Source organism: Sesamum indicum, linkage group LG13, assembly GCF_026168435.1.
Source record: "Sesamum indicum cultivar Baizhima isolate 11 linkage group LG13, ASM2616843v1, whole genome shotgun sequence".
Taxonomy (NCBI): domain Eukaryota; kingdom Viridiplantae; phylum Streptophyta; class Magnoliopsida; order Lamiales; family Pedaliaceae; genus Sesamum; species Sesamum indicum.
The window spans coordinates 14,474,029-14,500,761 of NC_142669.1; the positions used below are offsets into that span (position 1 = coordinate 14,474,029).

The 26,733-nt window shown below is 32.8% G+C and overlaps 3 protein-coding genes across 4 annotated transcripts; 1 reads left to right on the top strand and 2 right to left on the bottom strand.

Moving 5' to 3' along the window:
* The first annotated feature begins 1,911 nt into the window (after positions 1-1,911).
* LOC110013057 (large ribosomal subunit protein uL6m-like) lies at positions 1,912-4,289 on the top strand. 2 transcript variants are annotated; one of them, XM_088877139.1, is made up of 2 exons: positions 1,912-2,087; positions 3,667-4,289. In XM_088877139.1, exon 2 carries the CDS (start codon positions 3,706-3,708, stop codon positions 4,012-4,014), a length of 309 nt encoding a protein of 102 aa, XP_088733265.1. In that variant the 5' UTR covers positions 1,912-2,087; positions 3,667-3,705; the 3' UTR covers positions 4,015-4,289. The 2 variants fall into 2 exon arrangements, with proteins under 2 accessions (XP_088733265.1, XP_088733264.1); XM_088877138.1 differs by having other exon boundaries at positions 3,685-4,289.
* A 5,591-nt stretch (positions 4,290-9,880) lies between these two features.
* Positions 9,881-10,835, bottom strand: DSI-1VOC (dessication-induced 1VOC superfamily protein). Its single transcript, XM_088877137.1, has 3 exons — positions 10,634-10,835; positions 10,375-10,537; positions 9,881-10,181 (listed from the first exon to the last, which is right to left on the bottom strand). The coding sequence occupies exons 1-3, from the start codon at positions 10,756-10,758 to the stop codon at positions 10,059-10,061; spliced, it is 411 nt and encodes a 136-aa protein (XP_088733263.1). The 5' UTR covers positions 10,759-10,835; the 3' UTR covers positions 9,881-10,058.
* A 5,431-nt stretch (positions 10,836-16,266) lies between these two features.
* Positions 16,267-23,814, bottom strand: LOC105176105 (succinate dehydrogenase [ubiquinone] flavoprotein subunit 1, mitochondrial). The gene is made up of 16 exons (XM_088877197.1): positions 23,536-23,814; positions 22,938-23,105; positions 21,638-21,725; positions 20,699-20,845; positions 20,462-20,606; positions 20,072-20,153; positions 19,863-19,955; positions 19,674-19,737; positions 19,438-19,581; positions 18,428-18,615; positions 18,172-18,346; positions 17,913-18,083; positions 17,745-17,814; positions 17,545-17,665; positions 17,406-17,443; positions 16,267-16,702 (listed from the first exon to the last, which is right to left on the bottom strand). Exons 1-16 carry the CDS (start codon positions 23,623-23,625, stop codon positions 16,600-16,602), a joined length of 1,887 nt encoding a protein of 628 aa, XP_088733323.1. The 5' UTR covers positions 23,626-23,814; the 3' UTR covers positions 16,267-16,599.
* Between the last annotated feature and the right edge of the window lie 2,919 nt (positions 23,815-26,733).

The following is a 26,733-nucleotide window of genomic DNA, read 5'->3' on the forward strand; positions in this document are numbered from 1 at the left end:
GATTTGATAAATAAGTAAAATTAAAATAAAATGACCAAAATTACTTTAGGATTACAAAATACAAAGAGCTCGATGAACAAGTGAAATGAAAATTAGACTGATTTTGAAAAAGATTATTTTGCCCTGAACTTCAGAATTGCAACTTTACCCAAGAGATCCGCATCGTTTTGACGGGTTAGGGTCGCTGCTCGGGTTGCAATTGGACAACTGGACCCCCTTATACACTATAAGTACTTCTTAGTCAATGCATTTATGGTAAGACATTAATTACGTTCAATACTCTATTTTAGATCACTTTGGTTTGCTGGCTCGTTAGCAACCTTGATACCAAATACTGACTTAAGTATCGTAGGGTCATAGTTGGGGGCCATCCCAACAAACTTAACAATCTGTTTCTCTTTTCTCAGGACCCTTACATTAGTTTGGAGAGGTAGTGATCTCGAACAGTCTAGAAGATCATTTCATCTAACTAGGGAGGTCTCATGGATTTCGACTGGATCATTAAACCTCAAGGGAGCTTGTTGTAATTTCAGTTATTTAAAACATAATTATTTACAACCTAAATCAAAAGATTTATTGTATTACGGAAAAATAATATTTTCTTTGTCCCAAAATGTTTTGCTATAATACGAAGTCATACTTTTTAATATCTTAGTGTGCTCTCTAGGGGTTTAAGTTGAGTCGAGCCGGCTCCCAACATCACACCTTTTTTTTTTTTTATAAATATTATTAAGTACATATTTAATATTATCTCAATTTTATATTCAATATCCACCATGTATTAGAATCACTAGTCAATATATCACTTAATTTTAATTTTATATAATAATAAAATATGATATTTTTATTTATATTATTTAAAAACAAGCTTAAGCAACAATTTAATAAGTTTTGGTTCATTTTTGTAGATAAATATTTAAGATTCACTATAAATTAGAATTGTTTGTTAAACATCATATTTTAGTTTTAGAAGATATTAAATATGGTATTTTAAATTATATTATTTAAAAATCAAGCTTAATTAATGATTTATTATATTTTTATAATTTTATATAAATAAATATTTAATATAATGCATATGAATTTTATCGTTATAATTTCAATATCCACTAAAATAAAATGCATTCATTTCTAAATCACCATATATTTGAATTGTTAATAAATACTTATATTTTAATTTTAAATGATATTAAAATCTAGTATTTTGATTTATATTATCTAAAAACAAGCTTAATCAACAATTTGTACGTTTTAATAAATTTTTTGTAAATAAATATTTTATATAATGCATATGAATTTTATCATTACAATTTCCATCCATCACAACAAAAAGCATTTATTCACTATATATGAGAATTATTAGTCCATATTTCATATTTTTGTTTTAGATGATAATAAGTTATGATATTTTAGTTTATATTATCTAAAACAAGTTTAATCAATAATTTAGTACATCTTAATAGTTTTTTGTAAATAAATATTTAATATAATGCATATGTATTTTATCGTTATAATTTCAATATCCACTAAAATAAAATGTTGTATTTAATATTTACCATAACTTAGAATTGTTAGTCAATATCTCATATTTTAGTTTCATATGATATTAAGATATGGTATTTCTGTTTGTATTATCCAAAAACAAGTTCAATCAATAATTTAGTACGTTTTGATATTTTTTTTGTAAATAGATATTTAATATAATATATATGTACATATTATTATATTTAATATCCACTACAATAAAATATATTTTTATTAGTTATATTAACCCTATATTTATTTAATATATATAAATAAATATATTAATTATCTCTATATTTATTAAATAAATAATCAATTAAATAATTCATTAAAATTAAAATTAGAAATAAAAAAGAAAAGCTAAAAGAGTAGTAAACATGTAACGTGAGAAATTGAGAATTGCTTATTCACTATGGAGTAGTGAGAACTCTTTTTCTCTCTCACTCTCTCTGTCGCGCGAAGTGAAGAAAAAATTGCAGAACTCCATAACTCTAGCTTCACGTCCACGAATCGATCGGCACACAGCACACAGCACACCTTCCCTCCGAATCCACCATTAACAGGTGATTTTTGTTTTTGGTAAATTTCTTTTACAGTTTGTAGATGAAATTTTCTGAGTGAGTAACTATGCTTTCAAGGTGTTTGAGGAAATGTCTGATTGAATTTTTATTGACTTTGTTTGGTTGTGCTTGGACTTTGCTGGATTTTTGTTGTCGCTCTTGTGACTATCTATATTTTTTACACAATCCTTTGGTTTAGTGATGATTTTTTGTTCTTTCCTCTCTGATTATAGAAACCAATGGATCCTTTAAAGCCTCTTCCGCTCGTTCGTGAGCTCGAGCCCGAGCTCCAGCTCAGATTTTCGGCCGAGCTGGGCTCGTTTTCACCCCTGTCACTGCTCTCATTATGCCGTTGACAACAACAAAATATCTAACTGGATAAATAGAAACATTTTACCAATGAAACAGTACCCTTGTCAATTCAGGGTTGCTGCATATTGTAGACAACATCTTCTCTATATGTACCATGTTAATGGGAAAAGACTCCTCTCCATTACCAAAGTGCAGTGGAGAAGTTCCACTATACCGTATTTAGTGACATTTATAACTTACAAGATAAATGGTCCAAACTTTTTAAATCTTTTATGGGTCCAAATTTATAAAATTTTTAAATTTCTTAATTAGTTGTTTTGGCACTTAAATAAGCTGGAAGGGTGTAAATGGATCCTGTTAGGATCTTCTTATAGAAGGCGCAGACTCTGGTGGCTTTAGCAGGCTTGCGCAGCTGTTCTTGCATCAGAAGTCTGTGCTACAAGCCCATGTTTCCTTTAAGATCTACATGGAAAGCTTGGGCTAGTTCGGCATGAATGGGTAGAGTTCCAGTGAAACTGGCCTTTGTTTTCCTCACTAAATTCTTCATTGCTAATCTTCAATTCTTGATTACTGTGCTATCTATTTCTGATTCTGTTGGTGGTTGCTGAAACAACTTAAAAGAATTAATTACTTTGTGGTTTTAGGTGCATAAACACTTAAAGAAAATTTAAATCATCTGAATGATTGATTATTCAAAATGACAAATTTCACTACATTAGGTTTGTAGAGGGATTCTCCTGTTCCTCATGGTATGGGAGAGGAGGCCACTCATCTAATTGACATTTCCATCTTATGGATTCCTTGATTTTTTTCCTTTGGTATCTTTCAGTTCAAGGTGAAGGGAAGTGTTTGAGGAGAAGGGGCATAAAAGATGATAGCTTACTTGCCTTGTTTGTCAGAGGCTAGAAAAAAGATTAGGTGAAGCCTAGGAACCAAATTCTAGATTTAAGTTCCAGGCGTACCTTAGCGAGATTTTATGGACCATGGACATGTGTTTACTTTTTGTCTACATTAACAATAATTCATCACATTATATGTGTACCATGCGTGTACCCAAAAAAAGGTAAAGACTATTAAATGTCGACATTTCCGTTAAATTATATATGCACCAGCTTATTATTAAGAGGTCTTTCATTCAAAGCAAGTGAATCTTGTAAAACCCAGTTCTCATAATTCTCAACACCTCTTGCCCTTACAGCAATTACAATTTTGTTGAATTATATTTCTGTAACATACGTCTAATTATTCATTCATGCTCTTGATGCGGTAGCATACTCGCTGATGTCAGGTCATTGATATTCTCCGTGTAATGGAAGCCAAGTTCTTTCGCTTTCTTAAGATTGTTGGAGTTGGTTTCAAAGCAAGAGCAGAAGCAGAAGGCCGTCTCTTGTACCTGAAACTTGGTTACAGCCATGAGGTTGAACTGACTGTGCCTCCAGCAGTTCGTGTATTTTGCTTCAAGAACAACATTGTATGCTGCACTGGGATTGACAAGGGCAGGGTGCATCAATTTGCTGCCGCTGTTCGGAGTTGTAAACCTCCCGAAGTTTACAAAGGCAAAGGCATAATGTACATTGATGAAGTCATAAAGAAAAAAGAGGGAAAGAGATCCAAATAAGAGCACACTGCACTATCGGCATCTTTTGAAAATAGACTTGACTTCTGCGATTCAGTTAAGATCGTCTTCCATGCTGAAGAAACTCCGATAGACGATTATTTTGTATTTCCAAGTATTCACAGGGATGGAGCACATTAGTTCTGACCAGTATATGCAGAAAATTAGAAGAATAAACTCAGATTTTTAGATTCAGAATTTGTTAGTTATGGATTAACTGAAGTCCAAAAACAAATCAAATTACTCAGCTATTTTTAACTTAAGATTGAGTGTCAAAAGTTCTTCAGAGTTCAGTTGTTAGTTTGAGATTAATTGGTTAAGTATGCGTATTTTAGCTTAAGCATCTTTCTTCATTCTATGCGATTTGAAGTTTTATTTGCGCTCAACTCAACTAAATGGTCAATTTTGTCATAGATGAAAGTCAATCAAGCATGACTCTCTTTGGCTCATCTAAAGTATGTAGATCTTGATTATTTTAATAATTAAATTAAATTCAAATAAGAAATTAAATTTTTGGTCTTTATATGCATTTGAGGGTCTTCCCAAGCAAAATAATCCATTCAATCACAATGTCAAAACAAGAACAAACCTTCTTCTCCATATTATTTGTATGGAATAATTGCACCGTCATTCCCAAAATTTTGATATAATTATACATAAAATTTGTTGTGGTTGGGAAAAATCATGTCTAGTATACTTCAAGTTCTCTACATCTTGTGAAAAGAAGATTTGTAGTCATGAGATAGATGAATGACACATTAACGAATGTTCCAAGGGGTAAATTTATTTATAATCCTAGAAAGCCCAAGAATAATTATTGAGAGTAAAATTTATATTGGTATTCAAATTTTGCTATCTAAATAATAAAAGATAATTATTATGTTGTCTTGTCTGCATGAGAGTTCTCCGTTCTCTCGTCTAAGAGCCTCCTCCTTAGGGGTGTCAATATAGATTTAAACCCATGGGTTCAATGCAACCCTACTAATTTTGAATTGGGTTGGATTAGTTATAAATTAAAATGGGTTGATATGAGTTTAAGTTAAATAAAATTATATTTTATATGGATTGAAGATGGATTTAATATGAGTTGTTAATGGGTTTTATATGGTTCTTAATGCGTTAAAAGAACTCACAACCCACTCTTCTCTTTCACCACACACACTATTCTCACCCATCTCTCTTTCACACACACACACACACATACACACACTCTGTTGAGTTTTCACCCCATAATGACGAGCCCAAAATTTCAATCTAACTCAACTATTACAATAATCATGGATTTTTACAACCCTTAATAATTCAAAATTGATTTTCAATAAATATTACAAAATAACAGAAATACAAATGGTAGACAGCTCAGGGGGCCGAGATCAGGAGGAGGAAGCACATGGCCTCAACGCTGGCAATCCACTATCGATTGCACCAAGAAACCACAACCACCAAGGCTCAAAATCACACAGACCCACCATGCAGGTATTTATCAGTTCATAAAGAACTTAGGAAGAAGATTTGTTTTTTCTCTTCCTTTTTTACCAAAGGGAGTGACAATATAAATAGCAAAGAAGAATTGAAGACGACAGGGAGGCAGACGACGATTTGCAAGAAACCGAGGGAAAAGACATGAAAAACAAGAAGACATGAGAAAGAGAAGAGACAGTGCGACTGACTCAATAAATGAGGGGGAAGGAGAAATGAAATTAGAGCTAGAGCCTTTAAGAAACCGGCTCAAGGGTCGGGTTTAGGTTTGGGCCATCCTGGTGGTGGGTCGAGCTACACATGGGCCTACCAAAAAATATGGTCCTTATAACTTACATTTATGAATTATATTAACTAATTCACCAAAATAGCTTAGAATATTCGCTAATAATCCATGAGGTATTACAAAACAGTCGAAAGTAATTGATCTTTAGATTGCTTAGGTATTAATTTATAATTGTCATAATCTTTTAACTGACTTTCCACTTAACAAAGGAATATAATTCAAGAATTGAGGAAGGATATATAAAATTTTATAATCCCACTTATTATATACATAAATATAAAGATAAATGTGTCTACAGAGATTTAAATTTTAAAATACAAGTTCAAAGTCACTGTTCAAATCTCATAGATTATGTTGATTTTTATCTCATTTTATATAAATTACGATAATTTAATTATCATTTAGTATTTTAATTCATAAATTTGTAATGTTGACTGTAATTAAAAAAATATTAAATTTTTAATTAAATAATTCAATAATAATAATGATAATATATAACACTTACAAAAATAAAATAAAATTGAGACTGACACACCAGCCAATGCTGACATGTTTACCTTGACAAGTCAAAGCTGGCACACTACAATGTGACCAAAAAAATAAAAATAACTTTGAATCGCGGATAGCACCCACAACCCGAAATCATGGATGTTCGGACATTTTAAAAAAAAAAAAAAAAACTTCAAATCAAAATCGACATATTTTTATTATACCTTTTATTTTAATTATATTTTTATTCTTTTCATAATACTAAAATAATTAATCCCCTATTTTTGCAAGACTTCTAATCTCACAACAATTTTACTATTTCTTTTCATTATTAAATATAAACAAGCCAAAAATAACGACCATGCAACTCTCAAGACTGTTTTACTCAGTGATGATGCTAAACTTAGATTAATTATTTTCTTATTACTAAAAAATAAAAAAATTATATTAATATAATTTAATATACAATATTACTATAAGGAGTCGTGATTATAAATCACACCTCGAATTAAAAAAATAGTTTTTAAAAAATAAAATACCAAATCGCAATTTAAAATCACGATTTAATGTCATGAATTGAAATCATGGCAGCAAGTCGTGATTCCAAATCAGAACAGCAAGTTGAGAGCATTTTTTTTTATTAATTAAATATTTTACAAATTAATAATATAAAATTAATTTTTAACAATATATTAAAATTGTGAATACGTGATGTTTGATTTCAACCAAGGCACGAAGATATGCGAATAGTATTGTCGTGAATACGTGATGTACCGAAATTTGAGTTGGTCTACAACATTACTATTCAAATTTTTTCGCGCCCGGGTCGAAATCAATCATCACATTATTCACAATGAGATGGGTTCAGTGCCAAAGGCTTCGGTCGCCGGCTCCCCTGTCATCAGGTCACCAACTTCCTTGACCTTCCGGCACTGGGCAGGCGTCAGCCCCCATACATGGTCTTACGACTTTGTGGAGACCTGTGTTTTTGGTAAACAGTCGCCCGGGCCTGGTCACTGGGACCCCCTTTATGAGGAGGCACCCCTTCTCCCGAAGTTACGGGGCCATTTTGCCGAGTTCCTTAGAAAGAGTTGTCTCACGCCTCTAAGTATTCTCTGCCTACCAAAGTGCAAGGCAATAATCCCAACAAACAGATTCTTGTACATAATCATATGTGTGCCGATATTGGGTTGTCAAAAATAACTATATACATCATTATATGTTTTACAATTATACAAAAAAATATACGATATTACATTTGTATACTTAATTATAATTGTTTAAATTAATACAATTTTAGTATTATAATTTTTTAAATTTTAATATATTATTAAAAATAAATTTTATATAATTAATTTACACAATATTCAATTAAACAAAATTAAAGAAAAAATGCTCAACTTGCTATAGTAATTTGGAATCACGACATCAAATCGTGATTTATAATCACCACTTGCTGTCTTAATTCCAATTCACGATCGATTTTAAATTGCAACTTGGTAATTTATTTTAGAAAGAATATATTTTTTAATTCGAGTCGTGATTTATAATCACGACTCTTCATAATAATATTAATATATTCAATTAATTATATTAATATAATTAAATTTTTAATAATAAAAAAATAAATAACCCTAATACACCTACAACTGCACTCTCTAAATACTCGACTCTATTTGACTTTATGAGAGAGAAGCAAACACGTTATCTTTATTATGTATTAAAATAAATAAATTAATATTAAAACAATTCAAACACTATTAATAAAACTAAAAATTAAACCTAACAATCTATCAATGAAAATACACATTAAATAAAATAATAATAACAAAAAACATTAAAGATAGTTGATTTTCCTATTTTAATGAAACAGACACTATATTTTGCTGAGATTTTTCTTGCATTTTCATTATGATGAATAACTTAGGTATAGGATTAATTATTTTTTTATTATTAAAAAACAAATAAATTATATAATATAAATATAACAAGACGTGAAATTAAAAAAAATATTTTTTTAAGAATTGATCACGTCGCTATCCCAATCAACTTCATATCGTGGACTAATTAATTCAGAGTTAATTAATTTTTTATTATTAAATAAAAAAAATTATATTATTATAATATATAATAAAAATCGCGATTTCAATAAAATATTAAACAAATAATAAAATTGACAGAAATCGGGAATTCAAATCCCGACTTGAAGTCGGGATTTCAAATCCCGACTCCAAGTGCCCCACTTTCACTATGTAAATATATATTATACGTATATATATTTAACTATGATATGATATATATATATATATTATATTTGTATATTTATTATATATATAACATATATCTAAAAATTAAATCCCCACTTGGTCCAAATTTTTTTCTTTTAAATAAATTTATATAATTTAATTTATATATAATTAATTTTAACAACATACTAAAATTCAAAAAATAATAAAATTAGCATTGCATTAACTTAAAAAATTACAATTAAGGATACAAATATAATAGTTACTTATTTTGTACAATTGTAAAAAATTATATTAAATATATAAATATAAAAGTGTACATTTTTGTACAATTGTAAAACACAAAAAGTATGCAATTAATCCTGACTACCCGGATTTCGTAATATCAAGAGTACAGAATATTCAAATAATATAGACACTCTCAAAATACACAAAAACTTCATAATTCACCACCAAAATGCAAAAAAATTCGACGTGAAAGATTTTTTTTAAAAAAATTATATTAATAAATTTAATACGATAGGTCAATCAAAGATTTTTACATATATATTTACATATATATCATATCATACTTAAATATATATACATATAATATATATTTACATATATAAAGTGCCCCACTTTATATATATTTACATATATATATCATATCATATTTAAATATATATACATATAATATATATTTACATATATAATGTGCCCCACTTTTAAAGTGAGGCACTTGGAGTCGGGATTTGAAATCCCGACTCCAAGTTGGGATTTGAATTCCCGACTTCTGCCAATAATTTTGTTTTTTCTAATATTTTATTGACGAATCGCGATTTGATTTTTATTAAATATTTTAAAAAAATTATAATAATATAATTTTTTTTTTTATTTAATAATAAAAAATTAATTAACTCTGTCGTGAATATTGTGCGTGTGTTGTTGTTGCTGTTGCTGAGAGCCGAAATCCGCAAGGGGGCACCGTGGCTGTGGCAATGGTGTCTAGGTTTCAGGTGGGGAGTCTAGTAACAGTGGAGTGGTCGGGGATGGTGTATCAGGCGAAAAAGAGGTGGGGAGTAGCTGCTGCAATTTGTCTAAGGGTAATATATCAAAATAAATTTGATCTTTTATTCAATTTGTGGGGATCATATGCGTCCATTTTAACTTTTCCTTCATTTGTTTTCGCTAACAAGACATTATGCATCTCTTTTCACTTCACCAAATCAAACAAACTTTGAAGGTAATTTTTCTGTAACATTCTAGGCGACAAGGTGTCTGAACTAGGATAGTGTTTTTTAAAGAAAAATTCACACGCACATACACAACAAACCAAGACCTCTCGTGGAAGACTCATAGGAAAGTATGATGCTCGAAGCATAGGATATTTCAGGACAGTAACTAAGATAGTTAAATATTATAGCTGACGTGATTTTCATAACTTTTCAGAAAGATAAAATTCACAAACACTCGCTACACAACACAGTTAAGCAAGGTGAGCGCCTTATTTATGAGTGCGACACATCATGTGACGAGCACATTACCTTATATCAAGTCCTCAGAGATTACCGGACGTGGCTTCCCATCCTCACCACGATCCCGTCAATATCTCGCACGTACCCTACTTTCTGCCCCCACTCCTTTTCCTCCGGCGCGCTTACTGCCTCCGCCCCATTCTCTACCGCTCTCTGCTCCGCCAGCCATGCGTAATCCCACAGATCAACAACAGAATCACATGAGAGATCCGACTCTTTTTTTATTTTGTTACTTTGTCAATTTTCAATTTCGGTATTTTGAAGTGGATTTTAATTTTTATATGGAAGAAAAAAAAGAAACAAACAAACAAACAAACAAAGCCTTATATCAGGCATATGGACACACCTTGTATGCAGCATCGACGTCTGAATAATCAAAGCAGACCTCGATAGGGTTCCTCTGGTGGGTGGAACGAGGGATCTGCACCTCTCCGGTCAAATCGTCTGTCTCGTGTTGCCTTGCCGGCGTAAAGGCTATCGTCGTCTGCCCACTCTCCAGCTCGCCCCATCTGCGCAAAACTCACCTATTTCTTCACTCGCTCTCAACTAATTAATTACTCCAACAACATTCCTACTTGCACGAAGAATTTGGGATCTGAAGGTACCTGCGAGAGTCGTCGAGGCGGCGAACCTGATGCCCAAAGGCCTTGGCGTAGAAGGCAACAGATTTCGCGACATCTTTGACGTACACAACCGTGTATGCATACACGGGGCTCAGATTTGACGCCATTTCTGCACTTGCTTGAGATATGCAGTCTTTTTCTCCTTGCAGTTCAGTAATATGTAGATGAAATTCTGAATCGGCATCCCCGCATCTGTTACATTTTATATAGAGAAATGTGGCGGACGTGGAGAGTGGAGTTGGTCTTGAATCCTACACGTGTGTTCCATGCAGGTTGAAAGCTGCCACGTCCTTACTGTCCCCTATACTCATTTCACTTGGAGGAGGTTTGAAACTTTAAAATATTGTTTTTGTCTTTTATCAAATTCAGTTTATTTTGTAGAGAGAAAAAGTGAAATTTGGGTGACTATATTGTAGTTTAAGTTTGTTTTTAAGAATAAAGTAGGATAATCAGTATGTTATTTAATTTTGTTTTTAAGGAGATAAAATTTATTGTTAGTATAAAATCATACAAGTTATTTTATTTAACACTTGATTTATACCAAAATTCAGTCGTACTATAATATTTGATTGATTTCTATAAAACTTTTAAGATTAAAAGAGGACTACCCTGCAAAATTGAAGTTAGCATTTCAATTCTTAAGTCAGTAATTGATTTATTAAAATAATAATTAAAAACTTTAGAATAATATAAGAATAATTTTGAAATAATTAAGTGACTTGATAAAATAATAATTATGTGCAGTGCAAAAATACGAGAGAAGTTTGTTGTAAATCAAGAGAAATGAGAGTAAGAGCGAGTGAATTTGGTTATCATTATGGCTGAATCTCGAAAGTGATTGCAGCTTGTAATATACTATTACAAAGTGTGTGTGAGTTAGCTAAATAATAAAAACAAAGGGATTGTAATTTGGACTTACCTTGAAGAAGATATGATAGTGTAAATGAGCTTTGTCAGTCAACCCCATTTCTGCCAATTTTGTTTTACCTGTTGCTTTCAAGTCGACTGTCATCAACCTATAAGAAGTTTGTTGGAGATTATTTTTATATGATGTGTCTTATGATGTCAAAAATGTATATGACTTGTCATCCTTTGTAGGTTGATTCATCTTACTGCCTGCAAAGTTAGTAAAATTAGATGGGCTATATGCTTGATCATTGCTCGTGGACCAGCGGGACTACCCTGCTGGGCTATTCGATAGGGGCCCGCCTCCTTAATTTTTGGTCTTGAGAAAAAAATATTTAACGAGGCATCATCAACCCCCCCCCCCTCTAACTCTAGCAGTGCAAGACTTAGTGTTGGAATGTTGAAGTAAGAGAAATTATTCCCACCAAAGATCTACCTGAAAAAATTTTCTCCGTTAGTGCTTGTTCAGGAGGAAAACTCCAAGTGAGTTGCCTATGTGTGCCTATTGGGCTAATGTGGTAAAGTCATGCTAAGCTGTGAGCATGTGTCTAGGTGTGCTATTTTACGTGCAAGAATGTAAGAAATCTGCACAAATTTTAAAAGGTGATAGGTGATAACTGTCAACTGCGTTAGGATAAGCCAAACTGCGCGGTAGATAGTGAGGGCCACGCATGTCCTGATTGGCTGGCGGTGACAAGTTTCTATTATCCCACCTCTAGAGCAGGTCGTCGGGAGAGGATGCCCCCGATCCAGCTTTTTATCCGACAGTTATACCTGTTGTGTCAACCCATTGCTCGGTGAGAAACTACGGTAGTTCATAGTGGAGACAATCAATGCAACTCCCTGAGGCTCCCAAGCTAGTGGAGTGGGACAATCCTCCAAGCAGGAAGCAGAGCACCGAATGAGCAAGGAACTAACGAGCAAGTCCCTACTGATCTCCAACAGGGTGGTCCTGTACTTGTTGAGCCTACCAACAAGGAGGTGGTTCCCCAAGGACCTCTCAAAAGCTAACACTCTCTCATGAAAGAATGATGGAATTGGATCAAGAGGTAATGAAGGAGATCCCACATTTGGAGCATGGTATTCCTTACGGCACTGACATCATAGCAAAGGAGTTTCTTGCTCATTTCAAGGTGTCTTCACACCTGGCCGCTTACAATGGCACCACCAACCCTGCTGAGGACATCCCTAAGTTTGAAAAGCAGCACTGTTACACAAGTATACTAATAATATTAAATGTCGCGTATTTCTTACTACACTAATTGATTCTGCTAAACGATGACTGGACCAGCTTCTAACTGGATCAATAAGATCTTTTGCAGAAATTAGCTCTCGGTTTCTAGACCAGTTTGCTAATAGCAAGAAGTGTCGAATATCAGCCATCAACCTCTTCGGAGTGAAGCAGGAGGAGAAATGAGACATTGAGGGCATATATTGAGTGTTTCAACATGGTTATCTTGGAAGTCCCAACCACACACCCGAAAGTACTAATCAATGCCATCGCGCAAGGACCTCGAGGTGGACCTCTCTTCGGATCCCTAGCCAAGAAGCATGTTTCCGACTTCTACGACCTACTAGCTCGGGCGAACATGTATATAAATTTAGAGGGTGCTCAGCTATAAAGAAAGATAATCAGCACAATAGAAGGAGGTACAAGAAAGACCCTCCTCCCGTCGAAGTAAAGAGGAACCCAGAGGATGGTTTAACCCTCTCAATCCAAATAAAAAGCATTACACCCCACTCATAGCAACACGTAAGGATGCTCATGGCTATTTTCCCATACCCCGACAATGAAAGCCCGTTGGGAATAAAGATATTGTGTATAGGAATCTGCAGCAAATAAGAGACAAATTGAAAGGGAACGTGGAATTATGAAAAGTGGAAATTTGTAGCAATATTGATCTCAACTCATATCAAGAAGTATGTCCACAGAATTGTACATATATATATAAGAGATTATTAATGTTCCATCCTCTGAGATTTGTTATAATTTACATATAATTTGTTGCAATTTAAAAAATCATATTTAGTTGCATCCGTATAATAAATAGGTCTACCCGTTATTCAAAATTTATTAAATTTTTTGAAATAACAAAAAAAAAATTGATATTTACCCTTAATTGACTTATTACAAGTCAAATAGTTTTTCTAATTAAACTACCATTATATAGTGAAGATAAACCCACCTCACGTGCATTAACACGTGAAGATGAATCATGATAATTTGATTATAAAAAGATTTATTGAAATGCAATAAATCAGTAGTAAGTCAGTTGGGGTGATATGAACTTTTATTCCATTTTTTGTTAATGTCAGTAAATTTAGTGAATTTTGAATAACGCATTAACTTATTTATTAGACGGAAGTAAACCTTAAGAGTCCTAAATATAATTTTCCAACCACATAAAATTTATATATAATTCTACCAAATTTCAAGAAGGAAAGTGCAATTGTCCCTTCAAATAAAGATGGTACATATTGGTTGCGAAGAATTTAATTATATATAATTAAATAATTCTTTAATATAATGCATATAAATTTTATTGTTGTACTTCAATATTAATTTATACTCTCTTGTGTTATTGTAAATTAATAAGTTCTAACGATTACCTTTAAATTTTAGGCCTCTTTTACTTAGAAGGATTGGACTTGATGTTCCTAGCAGTCAAGGTCTATTTTCTGTTTACTTCATTTATCCCAAGCTCGATTTTAATGTGGTTGGCCCGTCATTAATTGCGATAAAGGCACAATTGAAATCATGAAATTATCCATCTTTATCCCATCATACAAAGTAAAAGAGCCCTTAAAATTTCTTTGTGAGTATATGTACCCAAGACACATAATATGCAATCTATTTTACTGCTTATAAACATATGTTAAAATTTGAGATTTTCATGAATTAAATCTAAAGATAATAATAATAAGGATAAATTATATTTACCTTCCGAACTATGTCTGTTTTACACTTTGACATTGAATTTTTTTTTTTTTATCAATTTACCATCTCAACTTTGCGAAATTTGCACCTTGCCATATGTGACCATCTTTTTGTTGATTTTTTTGCTTGAAAAAACATCACATGCTGTGCATATGTGAAAAATATCACATCACATAACCCTTAAATATTACATGTCCACTGCATGTGATGCTTTTTCGATAAAAAATTTAGTTGAAAAATATTTGTAAATGACAAATTGCAAAGTTTTATAAAGCTAAGATGGTAAGTTGACACAAAAGAACAATTTATAAGCTAATGTGAAAATAGTCATAATTCGGATGACAAAATATAATTAACCCTAATAATAATTATGATGGTTGAGAATTTTTAATTATTGTCATCATTATTACATTATATTTGATAAGATCAATCACCGTTTTGTTTAAAACATTCTTCTTTCTATTTTTGTATAATTGAAAGATATAAATATTTAACTTGTCATCATCATATTTTTAAAATGTATGCTCATCATGACCATTCTCATTTACGTTTGTTTATAATTAGCTTATATTTATTTGTTTTGCTAAAATCAATATATTGTATAATTTAATTGAAAAATTATTTGGACGAATATAATTTTTTAATTTGGTAACTATATAACTATAGAAAATTATATATGTGCAAACATTCAGATAATTTAATGCGTATTTTCTATACTTTTACTAACTATGTTACTACTAATCTAATATTGTATATACAATAAAGATAATGAAATCGTATATTCATAACATTAATTAAAATATTGTAGTATATGTGCTGACAAGGTTGAGTTTGAGTTTGAGCCAGAAAATTTGATCGAATTAGGCTCAAGCTCAACTCTTTTACTGATTCAATATGCAAAATTATACTCAAACGAGGGTACATTTTGAAATTACTAGAATAAGAGGCACATTCTTGTTTTATTATTATTGGAACTTAACATTGTTTTCTTAAAATATTACCAAATATGCTGGCGTTCAGTATCTGCATGTATAATTTTTAATATTTTTATTTTATTAAAGCTCATACTGTTTATTTATTTTGAAATTTGTCATTACCTTACAACCTCACAAGCAAAAATTGTTTTGATAACTTTTTTTAATGCATTAATTATCAATAAATATTTTATTTAAATTAAATTAAGAATTTTAACACTTTATACAGTATATATTGTATTGATAACGATGATTTTGTATATATGCAAAAACAAATACTAATATATTATTTTAATTTCAATTAACAGTTTAAACAAAATGAGAGTAAATTTAATTTTTGAGTACATGTAATTGTGTGGAATTAATTTTCTAAACGAATTTGATCAAATAGTTAATTTAACATGAGTTGAAAAGTTGAAAGGTGTTTTCAATATTATAACATTTAAATCTAAAAATCCTCTTCCCTTTGTAATAGTATAGACGAGGGAAACTAATGATGCCCATCTTCTACATATACTAATGCAGTGCTGAATTTTATTTTCTGGAACCGTTCTTTTAAGCTATATTTGAACTAATGGATTTGCAGTTTCCATACCAGTTTCAGTGTTATTGTTAAATTGATACACGAGTTATTAATACATGAATTAAAATGCCCCAATTGATACTTGAGTTTTTACGTAAAAGTTTACCAAATAATATGTTAAAACGAAGACGAGAAGTTTCATAAGCAGCAGGGAAGCAGCGAAATTCATTTTTATAAAGCAATCAATTTAAGCACAGTTGCAACTAGTTCCCCATGAAACAGAAAAGATCTTGACTGAGCATATACATCACTAGCAACTTGACAGAGATGTTTAAATTCATGGGATAAATATCCATACATAAGCAATCACTCAATACGTACCAGGACGAGGCACAGCATGATATTGTATGAACAAATCACCAATGATGATAAGGGAAGCTACATTCTACATTGTGATTCAGGTTGCAATCTATAAGCAGCAGCCTGAAAGGATGAAAGCTATGTTTATTGCCAAAATTTTTCCCTTTTATTAATTTATTGCAACTTCAGCCTTAGCAGAGAAATCTATTGTGCAAGCCACCAAATTTTCACGAATTAGCAAGCGTAACTAGTATACTCGAGCCTTGGGAGGGAAGGATTCAACTTCATCATCAAGTGTATTCATGTGAACAGGCCGGTAGTCCAGTCGTACTTTCTCATTTTCCCAGTATCTGTAGACCACAGAATGAGCTTTTATGAACAAAACAAGGCTTTGGCAAAAGCAACTGTAGATCAGAGAATGCTAGCACCCATCAAATTATAAAAAATATAATCCCCATTCACTAGATGTCCTCAAGTACCTCCCACTTCTCTTGCCTCCCTTAGTAAACTATGAGTCCACTCAGGAGTTGGCCAAATGCTGAATGCTTACACATTTACGTCAACTCAACCGCTTATACTCAAAGTCCCCTAGTCTTGAGAAAACTCAAAACTTATATGGAGCAAAAAGGAAATGTAGGTTTGGAAATTCAATGGTTCAGTAAGTGATCGGCAAATTAAACACATAGATATGCATCATATCCAGCAAATTAGGGCTCAGCATTATAGTGAGTTAATTGCACTGCATCAGACTTTAACTAGTGCTTGTGAATGTTTAGAATGCTATTGAGCAGAGCAACATGTGGGCCATGTACAGTACGATATCATAATGAAAACACATAATAAGCACTAGCATGTGGCCCTAGGTCAACTCCTGCTTCTATTTCCAGCGGGCTATCTTAAATCATTTTATTATTATCTCACACACAACCCAGATATAAATTATACAATTTATCAAGAATAGCATACAGTTTTTCTGTTGATCCTACAGAGAGTAGTTAATCAACTGGATAGCAAAATAAAAAACAGAGAGGAAACTCAGAGGGGAAAGCTTACCCTAATGTATGTTTCATCCAGTGTTCATCATCTCTTTTCTGCAATCACAGACCATTACATTCAGTTATACAGAAAGATGATTCAATACAGAATACCCAAAACCAAACAAAGAAATTGCAGTGAAGGATTTAGAACTCACAGTAAAATCTTCACGTGCATGAGCTCCTCTACTTTCTTTCCTGGCTTCAGCAGAGTGCATGGTGATGCATGCATTAATTAAAAGGTTTTCCAACTCAATAGTCTCTATCAAGTCCGAATTCCTAGAAAGTTAAAACAGAAGATAAGCAAAGAGACCACATTAATGTTCGTGCACAACTTTCAGTAGGTAGGCAAAGGTACCATATCAAGCTTCTGTCCTTCAACTTGACATCATGAAAACTCTCCCAGGCTTTATCAATCAACTGACAGCCTTAGAGGCACAAAAGACCAAGCATAAAAACATGAGTTAAATGTCAGTTGAGCTGAAATGCAAGTGAAAACACTAAAAAAGTAGGTCATGTTGCATACCTTCTTCCAGTGTTTCTTGTGTCCGAAATACAGCAGCATTATTTTGCATTACCCGTTGCATGTTCAGCCGGATTTTAGAGGTGGGAAGGGAACCATTTGAATTCCGAAGCTTGTCCAACCATGCGACGGTCCTCTCTCCAGCATCCTTTTCTAGTGGCTTTTGTTTCTCTCCTGCAACAGTACAAGTGAATGTATCTCAAAGTTGTATTACACGGACCATAAGGCATCGGATCACAATATCAAAAAAACTTTTGGCTACCTGGCCTCTGGATCTCCGCCACCCTGTTTGCACAAGCCCGACCAAAGACAACAATGTCAAGAAGTGAATTGGCTCCAAGTCGATTGGCACCATGAACAGATGCACAGGCAGCTTCTCCAGCAGCAAATAGTCCAGGAACCACAGCATCAGGATCATCACCTTTGATGGTAACCACCTTAAAAAGAATGAAGAAGTTAAATACATCAGATCCATGTTGTTTCGTGATATTTACTCAATATCACGCCATCAATCCTACCTCTCCATGGTGATTTGTGGGAATTCCACCCATGTTATAATGCACAGTTGGTAAAACAGGGATTGGTTCCTTTGTAACATCAACACCGGCGAAAATGGCTGCAGTTTCAGAGATACCAGGAAGTCTCTCCTTGAGGACCTCAGGAGGCAAATGATTCAAGTGAAGGTAAATATGATCTTTCAAGGGTCCTGTTGAATACCAAGAATAATATGTCAAGACTCTGGTCATATACCAGAGGTAACAGTTAGGATCTCAAGAGGCACTTCTTTAATGGACATCCCATGAAGAATAAGTACATTTTTCCTGAATTCCATGTCTAAACAGAACAAAGCAAGCACTTGACACGCCTCAGACTAAAGAGTCGCATGATAATGCCATGAAACAATGTCAGGTTCTGTTACATAATATGCATTCTTGTGATTGGGATAGCTAGACTAAAAAACAAATGTAGTTCTCTCCATGCTACCTTCCACTCAGCCCTCCACCCAAAATAACTAAAATCAAGTAAAAAGAACTTAGGGGGTCAAAAAGGGCAGAAGAAAAAGATCACTATCACAATCACCCTGAAAATGATAGAAGCATGCAAACTACAACTTAGATAAAGTCACTACATGCTCCAAGGGACAGCCTTCCAGAACCAAGGAACTGGGCTATCAAGCAAGCTTACGCACTAGCCAACCAAATGTGTAGAATCAGTTGGTACTTTTATACTGTAGAAGTGATAGCATAATATATGGGCAATTTCAGGGAGGAGATCGGATTGTCAACAGAAGATCAAGTGGTTTTGCTCACAACACAAGTAGGATGGGGAATCTCAAAATGATGGGCATTGGTTTTGAGCTCTGCTATTATAAATCAAAAAGAAGCAATCAATCATCATCAGGAGACTCGAAACTCAAACACGAAACATGAGGTAACCTTGGAACTATTGAAGAAGTGGGCAAACACAGAGGAACAATGTGTATTCAATTTGTAAACATTACATGTCCAGTGAGTTGATGATTACATACCAACGCCACGCCCTTCTCGAATCTCCATGGTCATAGATCTTGATACAACATCTCTTGATGCAAGATCCTTAGCTGTTGGGGCATATCGTTCCATGAATCTTTCACCCTCACTATTCCTAAGAATACCACCTTCACCACGGGACCCTGAGAATGGCGAAAAAGTAAAGGAACTTAAATAAAGCTAATAAGTGAAACAAGAATAATAAAACTGGAACATGCATATGAAGGCACAAAACCTTCAGTAATGAGACACCCAGCACCATATATGCCCGTTGGATGGAACTGAACAAACTCAAGATCCTACAAAATGAAATTCACATAACAAGTAGTTGGAGAAAATTCACTACATATTTAGTTCATTTAGGAAATTAGTATTCCCTTCGAAATACCCTCCACAATTAAGGGAATAATAACATTATACAAACCTGTAGCGGCAACCCAGCACGTGCTACCATAGCATTGCCATCTCCAGTGCAAGTGTGAGCAGAGGTTGCAGAAAAGTATGCTCTACCGTAACCCTGAAGATACATCACAAAAAACAACATTTCTTCAGGTGAAACTGATAAATATTAGAACGAGCATTTTCAACATCACTTATATAAGCCTAAAATATGGTTGAAAAATAGATGGTTACCCCAGTAGCAAGAATTGTTGAGGCAGCACGGAACCGATGTAAGGTGCCATCCTCCATATTCAAGGCAATTACACCTTGGCAGCTACCTGATATCAACCATCAAACACAACCTAGAGAGTCAGGAATACAAATATATATTTGCATGAAGTTTAATCCAGATATCAAGAACTTCCATTTATTTATGCAATTGTCCAGGCGAGGAATTCGAGACGTTCGTTTTTCTTTTATCAACGGATTGAGGGTGTATGGAAAAACATAATAAGATTTTCACAGATGCAGGAAAAGTATTGGTGATAGCCATTACTCATTTCAGGTGCAGGCAAAACCATGGATAAAATGGAAACACCAAAGAAAATATTAAAAATGCATGCAGAAATGAATTGGGGAAACCTACCATCACTGCCTACAAGTAAATCAAGGGCAAAGTATTCCACAAAAAATTGTGTGTTATGTTTCATAGCCTGCCCATATAATGTGTGCAGTAAAGCATGTCCAGTTCGATCAGCAGCACATGCACAACGATATGCTTGTCCACCTATGAAGAGTAGGGATTGACAGATTAAAGAGAGTTTGAACAAAAAAAAAAAAAATAGGGAACTGTATTTCCAGTGAAAATTGTCACCGTACCTTTTCCAAAATTCAAGCTTTGACCACCAAATGCACGTTGATATATCTTCCCATCTTCGGTTCTGGAGAACGGTAGCCCATAGTTTTCAAGTTCTATAACTGCTTTTGGTGCTTCCCTACACATGTACTGGATGGCATCCTGGTCCCCTGTGGAACACAACACCAAGATAACAATCATCTAGTACTGGTATTACGTAAATTTAGTCTATCATGGACCATCTTCGGACTTTCGTGAATAATGTTAAACATTAAATAATACACAAACAGTACTGTATTGGAATCAAAACCACAACAAGGTTACATATACATTATTGTTTCTTACTATAAAACTGCCCAAAGCCTTCTCAACTTCAAATGAAACAATCATATGATACAAGAAGAAAAGCAAGCCTTTCATATTATACAGATTCAGACCCAATGCAGTAAGAGCAGTAATAGTTGATACTTTCAGAGGATTCTACAGCCAGGACATACAAAAGTGAGAAGCACCCAGTTTAACTCAAAATCTAAGGAGATCGTTTCAAGGAAACGTAGATTCTGTAGTACAATCCAATAAAAAGATATAAATAAGAAAAACTAGCCGTTCTCATTCTAACGCACGAAAATATACACGCATGCAAGCACAGAAATAATGCAACTGAACTAATATTGGACACATTGAATTAGAAATATAAAATACATTTCTTCTAAATGGGATACCTAATTTGTGGTTATTATGTGTGACTTAATTGCTGGAATTAGATTATGTTTTAATCCTCTACCTGGGTTTACCAGGCCATAGAAGGAAAAACAAAGAAAAAGAAAAGGCAATTCTCCCTAAAACAGTATAACTTGATTATACAAAAACACATTCTTTGCTGAAGACAATGACTTATAATATAGCAATTGTCTTATAGGATAGAAACTTGATATCAGTGTTTATCTGGAGAGCTAGTGTACCTAGCCAATCACTTCCCTTTACTGTGTCATACATGTGCCACCTCCAATCATCCTCTGTCATATTCCCCAATGCGGCATTTATTCCACCCTGCAAAAGATGTCCAGTGATAGCTATTAGACGCTCATAGATTAATCCATTTGTAATACATTGAACTTCAAAGAGCAAATTATTGCCATAACAATAAGCACAAAGAATATTTCCAATTATCGCTGATACCCCAATCTCTTGGCTGGAGACAATAGCCAATAAGAAAACACCTCAACTGATACTGCCTGGATAAACAGGCAACATATAGACACAAAGACAGCAAAACATAAAACGGATGTCAACAAGTCCATAGATCATTTTCCAATGAAGAATTTGAAAGTCAAATCCCGTTGATCCTGTAAGACATTCAGATATTTCAAAGCTTCGGATTTGGATTTTAAAGAAATTACTTTAAGATCTCTATCATTTAGGAAAGCAAGACGATTTGAAATGCACGATTGTAAAAGAATAATAGTAGGGAATGGAAGGGTTTAAATGACTCTTAACATTCGGATAATGTCAAATGACTCAAATCCATAATCCTAATGTAAAAAGTACCTCATGCAACATGCTAATGATCTTGTTATGGCTGAGGTTTAAATTATGCATACCAAAAATATTTAGTGATTCCCCCCAACAAGGAGTGGTCTGGAAATTAATAAATTCTTACAATCATAGAAAACTGTTCCAAGAACCTATATCTTTACTGCAAGTACATTAGTTAAACAAGTAAACATTTAACCAATGCAAATAAAAGAGGCCGCTTAAAGATAATTAAACAATTACTGGATGCAACAAAATTTCAAGCAAAACTGCCTCTGAAAAAATTGAATTTTCTCCTCGAAGTACAAAATGCCTCCAGGTCATCAGTTTCTATATAACACATATCACTAGGGAAAATAACCACTCCCACAATAAGAGTGTTCAAGCAAACCCGAAAGCCAAAGCTAAACAGAAACAAAAAGTAAAATCTTAATTAAAAAGACAATAAGCAAGTCAGGCGGAAGACGAGAAGACGAAATAAACGTTTAGAAAATACACCTCCAGCACACAGAAACTGATAACATTCTTAACTCTAAACTATTTCAACACCTATATCTGATACTCCTTTTTATTGCTCCATCAAATGCATAAAGTAAAAGTCAATCAGTGGAAATATACACAAACTAAACTATGGGGGAAAAAACAAGTTCATATCCTGGAATCATGCACTTGCCTTAGCAAAAAAACACAACAATTAGATGAACAAAGAGAGACACAGAACTACATTACCTGTGCTGCAACAGTATGGGAGCGAGTGGGAAAAAGCTTGGTAATGCAAGCTGTGTTGAATCCATGCTCTGATAACCCTATGGCGGCCCTCAGCCCCGCACCTCCTGCTCCAACTACCACTGCATCATAGGTGTGATCCACCACTGTATAGGATGGCGTTGCCCCATTCTATCCAACACCAGTAAATAAAGGATTAAATACAGCTCTGAGAGGACATCAAATATATTTCAAACATCCAGCTAACTCGACAAGTTAAAAACCCGATTCCACCAATAGGCAATAACAGAAAGGAAAAAAAAAAGGGAGAGAGAGAGAATAAAATTAATCGAACACTTAAAAAGTCACCAATTTTCTTAAATCAAACACGAAACACGTTTCATTTCGAACTCCCAGCTAATACATCCATCAAGCTGAAAACCAAATCCACCGATAAGGCAAACAACTAAAATTGCACTTGAAAGAAAGACCCAAGATTCCTGATTGGAAGCAAATTACAACATATATCCACATACATATATAAATATGAAGCTAATATCTGACCAATCAAGGAAAAAAAATTGAAAAAAAAAACAAAAAGTGAAAGAAGCAGGAATCTTACAGATTGAGCTGAGAAGAAACGGCTGATGGGGGCGGCGGAGGTAGATTTCTTAGAGGGAATGCGGAGACCACGGGACACGCACCGCCACATCTCTGTCAGATATAACTATACGTTTGATCTAGTGTGTGTTTTGTGTGAGAATGATGTCGTAGAGGGAAATGGAGTGGCAGTAATGAATGGCGAATGCAGAATCAGAGAAAAGATGCAGCAAAGAAGAAATTGGGAGAGAGAGAGAGAGAGTGTGTGTGTGTGTGTGTGTGTGTGTGTGTGTGTTTTTATTGGGAGTGGTGAAAAGTGATTATCAGCTTAAATACAGAAGTTGGTATTCTAAGAAAATGAGGTTAATTATTAAATTAGCATTTTTTTATTTATATATTAGTTACTAAGGCTAATTAATTATAAATGTGGGGATATATTTATTGCTTATACGATATTTATCTCTTTAATTAATTTATTTTATTTAATAATTTTCTATATGTGAATTTAAAATTTCATTTATCTTAAATTTTGACCAATTATTAGTTTTATCTTCCTTTTCTTTTATTTCATAACACAAATGTAATAAAAATTAATATTATGAACATGCAACGAGTGTGCTTTGATCACTAATTATATATAATTTATAAAGAAAAAGCTTAAAAACTATCATACTTTGTTTTATAATATCAAAATTAATCATATTTAAAATATAATTATAAATTATTTTTTTATTTGCACTAACCTCTTATTTATTTAATTTTTTTATTTATTTTTTAATTTCCAATTCATATGTCATTTATTTTCATTTATTCTTATATTAAATCCATAAACACTTAGCTAATTCAAAACAAATAATTTTAATAAATTTTAATTTTAAATTTTAAAATTAAGCACACGTATCTGGTACGTAAATAAACCTAGTTGTATCCCCGAAACTTTTGCAGTGCAAAAAATAGATTAATCAAATTAATATTGGTTTTATGATTTTTAAATTCTCATACTTGGTCGATATAAAACTACGGACAATTATATGCTAATCATCGATGGAATGAAATAACATAAAAATATTAAAAAAAAATTGATTACAAAAAGTTAAAACCTCAAAAAGAATAATAAATTCAACTAACCTAATTAATTGTACTTGTTCAAATAATTTGTATCCATTTAATTTCTAGATTGTCAAGACGATACTTATAATTTGAAACTCCATAACTATATAGTCATGAGTTTCAATCGCATCTGTATATGGGTATTAGTTTAGTTTATTAATAATTATTTATTGATTATAATAATAACTCATTGTTGATTATTACATATATTATTATCCGGTGATAATGGTATATATATTGGTATAACAGTAAAAAATTGAAACTATTAATAATATAATCTCAATCGATTGACTCAAAAGCACATATGCTCATGTTTGCAATTTTTTATTTATTTTTATACTGTTCATTATTACATCAGTGCATATAAACTCGAATACTAATGCAACATATCAATATTTTAAAATCAACCAACATATTCAAAGTACACAAATAAATAATCAATAATACACTACTATTAAAAGTAGACTGCATATTTGAACGCGCAATCTCATGATCGCAAGGTCTCAGCCTCGTCGCTAAAAAATATATATACGTTTACATATTCTCAATATTACATAATTATGTGAAACAAGAAAAAAAGTTTATATATATATATATATATATATATATATCTTCAATAAATATCTAAAAATCAGAAACAGGGGATACCAAAAAGGGTGAAAGTGAATTTTGATGAAAATATGAAAAATGAAAAAAAAATAAAATTATCCAAAGAAATGTTCTAGAAAAATAGGTAGTTTGGGGAAGAGGGCAATTGAAGTTGAGAGGTTGGGAGAATAAAGGAAGGGGAACTGACCAGACAAATTTGATGGGTGGAAGAATGGACGCGCTCACAATTTGCAGACACCACGGAACCCCTCTACGTCGCCTACGGCCCCTCCACTAATTTCTTGTTTGTCTATCGGAAAGTGAATAGGGTAGTTGATACTTTAGTAAAAAGAGTTGTATTAATAAACTTAGTTTGTCATGACATTTTTTGTACGAGGATGATTTACGTCAAACTTTTTTGAAATGCATTGCTTCCCCCGAACTGTAAACACTTTTGTAGCAATGAATATTTTATCTTCTGTTCGGAAAAACAAAAAAAAAATGGATCTAAGAGCCAATTTACTTAAGTATTGACCGTTTTAAAATAGGAGATCGATGTTGTGGTTTATTAGCATTTTACATTGAAGGTTGTGCTTTATAGATTTCTAATAGAAGAAGAAGATTTGGTAGTTGAGAATAAATTTTTCCAACTCTTGTTAGGGTGTTTGGGGTGAGGTGATACACTCTTTAAATATCTTTAAAAAGCTAATAAGCTCTAAAACTAAGATGAGTTTTTTAAACACTTTTAAAGAGCTTATAAGTTATAAAATAAATATGTTAGAAACTTATAAGCTATTTAAAAAGAATGAGTTGCTAAAAAAAAAATCTTAACAAATTCCTTTAAATTAATCACAAATTTGCTATTACTGACATCTTATAAGCCCCATAATCTTATTTTTATCTATACACTTAATAAACTTATTTTTTAAAATAAAATCTGACATCTTACAAGCTCTAAAAACATCTTGTAAGATGTATAAACTTATAAGATTATTTAAATAAGCTTAGCCAAACACCCTCTAGTCTCAAATACTATGTTGCAATCCACGAGCTGAACTGATACCCAAAGCTTAATAATGAAGGCTCTGGATTCAATTATATTGTAGGAAAGTATCATAACATTAGAGCAACATCTCGTGCTCTTCAAAGAGGGGTCTCAAAAGATGTGAATCACAACATAAAGATGATGATATTTTGACTCTTTAAAATTTCAGCGAAAATCATAGTGAAATTCTAGCAAAGCCAGATTCCCTGTATGCTAGTTCTACCAACTGGGAAGGCCTATATTATTACATTTTATACTGCGAAAGCCTATGATTCACCCCATCAAATGAACACTCTCATGCACATTCTTCTTGAATCTCAGCCTCACAAGAACACAAGATTAGTTAATGTTGAAACCAAGAAGACCAATATACACATGCATGATGCCAATACTCAACAGATTAAATTGCGTCCAGCACTTGACATCAGACTACAAAGAAGCACAAACAAAAGTTAGCACTCATCACCTCCGTAATCT